The sequence below is a fragment of the Mycetomoellerius zeteki genome, unplaced genomic scaffold (assembly GCF_001594055.1).
Source record: "Mycetomoellerius zeteki isolate Tzet28-1 unplaced genomic scaffold, Tzet1.0 scaffold566, whole genome shotgun sequence".
Classification (NCBI taxonomy): Eukaryota; Metazoa; Arthropoda; class Insecta; order Hymenoptera; family Formicidae; genus Mycetomoellerius; species Mycetomoellerius zeteki.
The window spans coordinates 43,022-52,330 of NW_017257573.1; the positions used below are offsets into that span (position 1 = coordinate 43,022).

Here is a 9,309-nt window from a genome sequence, read left to right on the forward strand (position 1 = left end):
GTGTGTGTGTGTGTGTGTGTGTGTGTGTGTGTGTGTGTGTGTGTGTGTGTGTTGTGCGCGCGTGCGCAACTATATATATAGGGGAGAGTGATCTAAATCGGACCGTGTTCCAAATAGGACCTTTTTAATTTAAATGAATACGGTTAAGCAGATTTGCGTACTATTTATAATGTAAAATCCTTATAAGACCGAACATGCGATAGCAGTTTGAACCATCGGTTCCAAATCAGACTGGAAAAAGCGTTTTTACATTTTCCATTATAGTTTAATACAGGTGAGAGATACGTCAAAATAATCTCAAGCAAAAATGAAGGGAATTAAATGATCTTTCCAATCGACAGCTTCGATTTTACGATCGGACTTTATTTACGCCTTATAGAGAGCAGAAACTATAAATAGGTCCGATTTAGACCACTCTCCCCTATAGTTACATAGAGTATTAGAGTTGATATAAATATCCGTAGCTATATTGATTTTCTTTCAGGAATCTAATAAAGCCATGAAAATTACATCCTTTTGGTTAGACGGATTCTTGTTTCAAGTGGGTTGTGGAACATTGAAATCTGCCAAAAGCTCTTGCATCGCCACTTTATCTTTTACGGATAAATTTGGATCCCTAATTGCGCCAATTAATTATATATATCCTGATGCGTTAAAAAACGCAGATGTACCAGTAGCCAACGTTACTGTAAGTGGATTAATTAGTGTTATGTACAAAATTCGGTATATTATAGACGGTATATTATGTACAGTAAATTAATATTGTCTGAAAAATATTGACACGCAATTTTTTTTTTAGATGAAGATTGAAAAGAATCATTTACCTGGGAAACTTTCCAATTATGCAGATTTTAAAATTGTATTATCGACAGATAAAATAGCACTTTTTGTGTGGTTAGAAATAGGTAATATACAGGGTCGTTTTTCGGAAAATGGCTTTCATATGTTTGTAAAAAAGAAAAAAATCATTTTTCATGCATATGAAGCAACAACGGTTGAATTATTACAGAGCAATATAAAACTCACACATATATCAGACATTTACAATGTCTATGGTAATTTTTATAGTGACTACTTTGTTAAAAAGACAAATTTAGATTAATCGTGCATAAAATTATCTTGTATAATGCATCATACATGAGGCATCTAGTTGAGAATTATTGTAACAATTGTACGTACAGTTTTGTGATAATACATGTCAACTTTTTATTTCAATAAATAAATTCTTTATTTAATTATACTTCGTATCATCAAACTGTTCTTAATAGAAAATATCATAATGTAAATAATATTATTTTAATTATGTAAATAATATTATTTTAATTATCCGTGTAATATAAATATCTGTAATCCCCTAATAAGCGTAAGCTGAGACTCCTGGGTTAGTTTTCTTATCACATAAAAATATATATATATATATAAAGCACAATTTTCCATGTTTGCGCTGTATGTTTAGTCCAGCCATCATACAGTACTTACTTTCATGAAATATTTATAATATCAAACTCTTAAGTCCATATTCACACTTCACTTTTATCGATAAACATGCACATCTAGCACATCTCTATTGAAAAACATCACATCACAAAGTTACATAACAATAACAGTGAAATAAATAAATCATGTAACAAATTGTTCCAAATCAATGTGATTTTTTAAAATGACATAATTTAAAAAATCACATGATATTAGAAATAATTTCATGTATCATATAATTTTATAGTTATCGAATTTTAAATAATTAAATGATAGAAATAGAAGAAAAAAAGCATATTATTGTGTGACTTCAAATTACGTATTTAAAAAAATCATGTACTGATTTAGAACAATCCATTACGTAATTTGCATATTTTAATTACGTGATTCGTTATGTAACTTTGTGACGTGATTTTTTCAGTAGGGATAGTTCATGTTACATATATTGTAGACTCTCAGAAATAAATGTGTGCAGTTATTGTACAAAAGTACGATGTGAATACGGATTTTAATCTTTAATAAAAGTTGGAGGCAAGCTCGTAGCTCGCGATACTATTAAGCAGAGATATTAATTTCTGTTAAAATCGTAATGCTATTTTGACTTGTATTGTGACGTTCTTTCACGGTTAGGATATGTCGGTAGTACGACCTCCTCCTCTTCCTCAGGCGAGTGCAGGTAATGTCGACTTAAATTGATGACAACCATGATACAACACAAGAGTAAAGGGCCAAAGATTGCTCCTTCCACACCTAAACAAAAGATTCCACCCGCTATCGATAAACCCGTTAGATAAGGATGCCCACCACTGAAATAAACAGAATGTATGTAAAAACAATGTTTGGTTGGAGATATATTTTTTAAAGTACTACAAAACACAATTTTACCCCTTAATCTCTTTATAAAATTCCGTCACTACTATGTTACACGGGAGGAAATGGAAGAGAAAAAATGAGATAGCGGTCATTGATCCACGAGTGAACCACAGTTCTATCGTAGCTGGAATGCAGGCAAAGTACGCATCCAAGAAAGGAACTGCTCCTAACATAGTTGCAAGGGCTGATGGTAAATAGACAATCTTCACTTGGAATAAATTATGTATGAACCATGTCCACATGCCGAAGAAGGAGGCGAGTTTAAAAGTGGCCGCAAATACCCCAATCACTGCTTCTTGTAATGACATAGCAAATCTAGACAGAATCCATATTATTTTGAAAGATTTCTTCGTGTAATATTATACATTTCATGATAGTAACGTCTCAGTAGATTAGAGTATTAACACAATTACATTATATGAAGGTCATATCGATACATAGAATGTATCTTTCTACATGTAATGTGCTTGTTAAAAACAGGGCTGAGCAAAATACATATATTTTATATTTATATTATAATGCAAAATACAAAATACTGTCAATCTTAGTAACTACTCTAAAGATACTCTAGGGTAGTTACTAAGATTTACAGTATTTTGTATTACAAAATATATGTATTTTTCCCAGAGGTGCTATTTTGTACACGTCTACCGATAGTTGTCGGTGTCGTTATGTGTTTTGCGCTTTTTGGTAGACGTGTACAAAATAGCACCCCAAGGCTAGTTAAAAACAAATATTTTTATAAAATTTAAAATATTACATGATAAAGAGAAATTATAAATCAATTTTCAGATTATGAATAATTACCTATGACAACTAATAGGACTAAACATTGTTGTCAGTTCGATGGGTTTGTAAGTTTTATCGCTGGAACTGAGTAAATAAAATAAAGTTGTAAAGAATACAACCTGAAATAACAAATTATTACATCTCATGCCTTTTCTTTTCTATAAAACTTTGCAGGAACATGTTGCATACCGTGCTGAGTACAAAATTAAGTACCGCTGATCCACTCATGAGTATAATATAAAACAACTCCGTAAAAACTGTTAGTATTACAGACATATTGCCTTTAACAATGCTCCAAACAGAGTCAAACACCGATGTAAGAATGCCAATATTTTCTTTGGCAAAATTCTGTATACTAGTCATATTAAACAAATCTGAAAGAAAAACGATAATGTTTTATGGTATTATACGCAAACCGATTTTTATTATATTAGAAACAACATAACTCTATCTGGAAAAAAACAAGTAAAAAAATGTAATTTAATAAATAATACTAAATTTTGTAAATTTCTTTAAGCAAAGTATTTACGTATAGGTGTTTTTCCAAAGCTATCTTTGAAGCTTTCCCAAGCGGAATACGCAGACATGGCATCTACGGTAGGACCCACGAGATTTGGATCCATATTTGACATCATCCATGCTTGATAGAGACGATCCCAGAGTTCCAAGACTTTCTTCTCCATTTGTTCTGCTTTTGCCGGTTCGAGATCTTTTACGAGGCCTCGAATCTGAATTAAACAAGCTGGATAAGCAAACTTAGCATGCACACGCATGTAAAGTGAAAAAATAAATAAGGTAAATCTTACACCATCTGATATAGCACTTCGTCCATATGTGTAAACGTTATCTAAAACACTGTTAACGGACTCTTCCCACTTTTCTGGAACCCAATCGATATCAGGATTGCTCATCAAAGTGGAATTCAATATTTCACCTGTTACTTGAACAAGATGCAAGCCTTCTGCATAGATCTAGATAGAGAAATTAAATAGAATCTTTTCAGTAAACGAGAATGGATTAAAATAGATCGAAATTTTATCTATCCAAATGAGTATTTTAAATAACAAAAACTTTTTTTTGGATTAAATTGAATTCAATTGGATTCAATTGGATTGAAAAACTTTTCAATTCAGAATTTCACTATTGTATTGAGAAGACACAGAAAAGCTGATATTATTTTTAGATTGAAAAGCATAGAAATGTGCTTCATCCAATTCGTATAAATGAATAAAAATATATTTGGATCGAAAAAGATTCATTTTAATATTCGCAAATGAGTATTTTTGAAAATCTGAATCCATTTCAATCCATTTTAATCCATTCTCGTCTACTGGATTGTTATACAGTAATAGACGAAATGATTGCAACTCTTTTTTCGATGAATTTTGGAACGAAACCTGTTCATCGAGCAATTGGTTTTTATTTATAAATCTAGCCGTTTACGTTCAATCGTTCTACGAACAAAACTGAACGCCAAAACTCATCGAAGAAAAAGTGCTGCAACTGTTCTATCCATGATTGTACATACAATTATATGACAAGTATATAAAAGAATACACGAATATTTGTCGCAAACCTGTATCATAATAAAAATAGATGTGCAAGTAGCGAAAACAATCAAGCCAAGTATTACAGATGTAGTCGCTACCGCATTGACGGAGTTTTTCAAAATATTTCTCAGTTTCTCGTCCACGATAATGCTTATTTTATATAGACCTCTGATATTGGAGGGTATAAGTGCTTGATGTCGATCCATGCACCACGACTTGAGCATTTCTATAATCGAGTTGTAATGCCCGAGTATCATTTTCCAAAAACCAAAATAGCTACCCAATTGCTTGACGATATAATATACCAACGGGATCACCAGAACGTGTGCGATCCATCTGTGTTTCCAGAGAAGCATGCTAGCACATGCATACAGTGCCCCATACATGTACTTGTCAGTATCAACTTCATCGTCTTGCATATCTAGAGACGTTCGTAATTCAGCTCTTATTTTGCCCAGTAGATAACGGTCGCGTAATGTCGCACGAGTTATATAATGTATGTTATGTGTAGGTCTACGTGTTGTCACACCCATTACAGTGGATAAACCAGCATCTGTATCCAAAGATAATGACTTTACCCCACGTCTCGATATGCTATGTATTCTCTCGATACCCGTTGCATCAGTAGATGCCGATCTTCCTACTTCTTCTTGAGAGCAAATCGGTGTATTCACACTTTCGCCTTCCGGAATACAGTTGTTTGTCTGCTCGTCCTCGAATGAAGTTGATTTATCTTCTTGCTGGTTCGGCAATAACTCGTTTGTTAAAGTAAAACGCGCTGCTTGCGAGAATGTCAAATGTCTATCATTCAGTTCATGACCATCCATAACGAGTATCACTTCGTAAATAAATCCTATTGTGCATAGAATTTGCAGAGCAGCGAAGACCAAGACCTGGTAAGAGCCCGCTATGCTCGATAGATACATGCTGATGATGAACCATATCATGAAGGACATGTAGCGAAAATGAACTGAATTTGACGGTGTCCAATAGATATACAGAACCACGAAGTAACCGATGAGTATGGTAGAGACCTATAAGTCAATTAAATTTTTAGAGAAGCCAATATTATAGCGTTTCTATACATGTATATACCATATATATATATATATATCTCAGGAAACAGAATTACTTTTCTGCTACTTTTACAGTTACTTTTATAATAATTTGATAATGATGCTGCAATATTTTTTATGACCATAATGATGACTAATTAAACATGGAGATTACGTTAAGATTAGGAAAGTCATCACTTTGAAAAGTAAATTGTCATCATTATACATTACTCATTGAAAAAAATAATAAGTAATGAATAATGCCATAAAGTTACTGTTACAAGTTACATTAAAAAGTATATTAAAAATTACAAATTAAAAGCTACTTTTTTCAGTAATGAACGACTTTTCAACCGGTTACAAGTAACTATCGAGTATTTCAACTCCCGTGTTACAGTATCATAAAAAATTTGCAATATCATTACTAAATCATTATTACAAGATAAATAATGGCAGTTACAGTAATTAGTTTCTTTCATTCCCTTATATATAATAATAATAACATAACAAAATAAACTACCGTAAAGATGTTGCATGCCAGAATGAAGAATCCAGAAATAATGCTAAATGTCTGAAACATTCTCCAGGCGAGACACATTATCACATTAGGAGTAAAATGATATAAGCCTACAACCAACAACACCAGCAACACTGTCCAAATGATATACTTGATGCGCATCCATAAAAATGAACCCACTTTGTCAGAGACATCATCAAATATGTGTACCGGCAATAGACTGACATTGACGATCAGTAAGGTGCGTGATGCCTCCACCTTGGTGAACCAAGATTGCACTGCTGTAACCAGCAAACACTTAAATGGGAAGAGAACAGAACCGCACAGCAAAGCCCAGATTAAAGGTTTAACAAAAGGTTTCAGGATAATATAGAGACCGTAGCCGGCTACCGAGACGAGACACAGGAAGAAAAGTGCGACGGCGTTATAGATTCCTTGCTTTAAGGCTTTCTCTTGGCCTGCGCTGAAGCCTGACAGCATGTTGAAGAGATTATCCATCGGTGAGCGAACGTTTTCCATCGTTATACAATGGATCAGTTGATTAACTATATAAATATAATAGTGACAATAATTTGGCTCGAGCACTCTTCAAGCCTTCTCGATGCGTCATCACGTCTTCGTCTTTCTAGGCTATGTTCCATACAAAATTAACTGCCTGTACATACTGAAAATCTGAGTGAGAATCTATAATGCACGTAATGTAAACTGTGGGTGCTTTCCAACAAGGACATAGTCAGATACTGTGTAACACAGTGAGTCGTTTCATCCTTGTTTAATGTTGGCAAATAACAAGAATGGCTGCGTTCAGCAGAACGTTTGTTTTGCAACTGTTGGAAGTTTCCTTCGCGCTGATTGGATCATACTTTTAGATCTAGAAGAATGGTCCTATCTCAGCAGACAATCATGAAACGGTTGCAAAACTGTTGAGTCTGCTGAACGCAGCCAATGAAACGACTCACAGTGTTACATAGTGGCTGCGTTCAGCAGAACGTTTATTTTGCAACTGTTGGAAGTTTCCTTCGCGCTAATTGGATCATACTTTTAGATCTAGAAGAATGGTCCTATCTCAGCAGACAATCATAAAACGGTTGCAAAACTGTTGAATCTGCTGAACGCAGCCAGTGTCTGACTATGTTCTTACTGGAAAGCACCCTTTATTTTTAGCACTGGCACTACTAGCAGTAAATTTGGAACACAGCCTAATACACCCCCCCCAACCACATACAACATATACGCACTAATGGATTTAAAGCCATAGCACACACCTTCCGTAACCCCGGATCTACAATAGTGTTTTAAGCCTTAAGCCGTAAGAAATTGACCAATTACAGTCGAATCCGAGGAGAATAATCAACTGTGATTCGTCCATTTCTTATGGCTTAAGGCTTAAAACTCTATTGTAGATCCGGACTCAAGCTGGTTCTACATTAGTCGAATCGCAGTATCACAAGCGTGTCGCAAGCGTTATGGTCCAATCAAAGTCGAGCTAGATTGTTGTTGATTGGATCGCAACGCTCGCGACGCTGCGATGCGACTAATGTAGAACCAGCTTTATACTATAGAGTCTCTAGTTAGAACCACAGTATATACAGTAGCGCAACTCTCTGTCGGCACCTTTGATGTCAGCGTGGATAAAAATGAACTGCACATGCGCGAGCGAGGTATGTAATCAATCAAGGCATTGATATTCCATCTCACCTCTTCTCTCTGTTGTAACCTTTTCTCTTTTTTTACTTTATTGCATAAGAAAATAACAGACCTACACAATATACATTATATTTAAAACAGAAAATAAAATAGAAATGAAATATGATAGATATACATTTATTTCTCAGGAAATATAAGGAGATTCGTACTTATACTTAACCTTTTTTTATTTGCAATGATAGTCAGAGTTACAAAATATAAACGCAATAAGAGAACTAATAATAATATAACAATCCGTTTTATTTTAACTAATCGATATTACTTAATCTCCAATTTGAAATATTCTTCCTTTACTGTTAAAAAAACGGCGTTAAATTTATTTTTTAAATTTCTTTTTATATTTTTCAGATAAAATCCAGTTATTCAACTAATTCAATTTACTATATCTCAAATCATAACAATATTAAACCTGTTACATGTTATTTTAAAAAACGAATAAAAAATGACTGCGTTCAGCGTTTATTTCGCAAATGTTGGAAGTTTTCTTTGCGCTGATTGTATTATACTTTTAGATCTAGAGGATTGATGGATTCTATCTTAGCACACAATCATAAAAATGGTTTCAAAACTGTGTTCCGCTGAAACGTACCTATTATGTTAACTAATTGATAATGGGGGGGGCTGCATTCAACAGAGAAAACTAATCAGTTATAATTAATCAAAACTGTCACTTTCCGTTAAATGGCTATTTAAATCCCTTATATGGACATTTCAACGGTGCAGACAGACAGCGACAATAAAGAGAAGAAGCGAGATGGAATATAAGTGCCCTGATTGGTTACATACCTCGCTCGCGCATGTGCAGTTCATTTTTTTATCCACGGTGAAATCGTGAGAGTTGCGCTACTGTATATACTGTGTTAGAACCCATTATGACTGCGTTCCATTTGACGCTCACACGCTCGTGAAACCATTTCATCTTTGTCGTTTATCAAATGTTAAACAAGGATAAACGATGCTCGCGAGCATTGCGAGCGTTAAGTGGAACGCAGCCTATTATCCGTTTCCATCAATGTAGATCAATTTTGATCACGGTTCAACTTACTCTTTATCTTTATCTTTTTCTAATCTTTAGAACTAGAAAAAGATGAAGAGTAGATTGAATCGAGATTAAAGTTAATCTACATTAGTGGAAATGGGCTTATGTTATATCATTTTCGATTGGGGTGCACTTGCTGCACTCAGTGTCAAGAGCGTGTTCGATTGGTAGTGCCAATGCGCACTTGGCTAGTGTCACGTGTTCATTTGACCGCACGACACTCGCATAGTGCGCACTCAGTGCGCACTAAGTGGCACGAGATATTTTGACGGTGCCAGTTCAGTGCACTGGATATATATATAT

General features: G+C 34.3%; 2 protein-coding genes across 2 annotated transcripts in view; one reads left to right on the forward strand and one right to left on the reverse strand.

Annotated features, from left to right (window-relative positions):
• Positions 1-1,139, forward strand: part of beta-Man (beta-mannosidase) — a 16,905-nt gene extending 15,766 nt beyond the window's left edge. Inside the window, exons 10-11 of the mRNA XM_018456333.1 lie at positions 485-688; positions 800-1,139. Of these exons, the coding sequence (XP_018311835.1) occupies positions 485-688; positions 800-1,102 (507 nt within the window). The 3' untranslated portion in view covers positions 1,103-1,139. The remainder of the gene's footprint in view (positions 1-484; positions 689-799) is intronic.
• Positions 1,140-1,784: 645 nt separating this feature from the next.
• On the reverse strand, positions 1,785-7,040 carry LOC108727989 (transmembrane protein 245). Its single transcript, XM_018456337.1, has 8 exons — positions 6,264-7,040; positions 4,715-5,722; positions 3,945-4,109; positions 3,668-3,866; positions 3,328-3,512; positions 3,157-3,257; positions 2,362-2,664; positions 1,785-2,282 (listed from the first exon to the last, which is right to left on the reverse strand). The coding sequence occupies exons 1-8, from the start codon at positions 6,777-6,779 to the stop codon at positions 2,069-2,071; spliced, it is 2,691 nt and encodes an 896-aa protein (XP_018311839.1). The 5' UTR covers positions 6,780-7,040; the 3' UTR covers positions 1,785-2,068.
• Positions 7,041-9,309: the final 2,269 nt, after the last annotated feature.

What these genes read in the sequence shown, in the direction of transcription:
- LOC108727989 (XM_018456337.1), bottom strand. Translation starts at nt 6,779, where the DNA reads ATGGAAAACGTTCGCTCACCGATGGATAATCTCTTCAACATGCTGTCA. An exon ending in TGGCATGCAACATCTTTACG is followed by an intron (nt 5,723 to 6,263) that starts GTAGTTTATTTT and finishes ATTGACTTATAG; the next exon opens with GTCTCTACCATACTCATCGG. An exon ending in AGTCCTATTAGTTGTCATAG is followed by an intron (nt 2,665 to 3,156) that starts GTAATTATTCAT and finishes GATTCTGTCTAG; the next exon opens with ATTTGCTATGTCATTACAAG.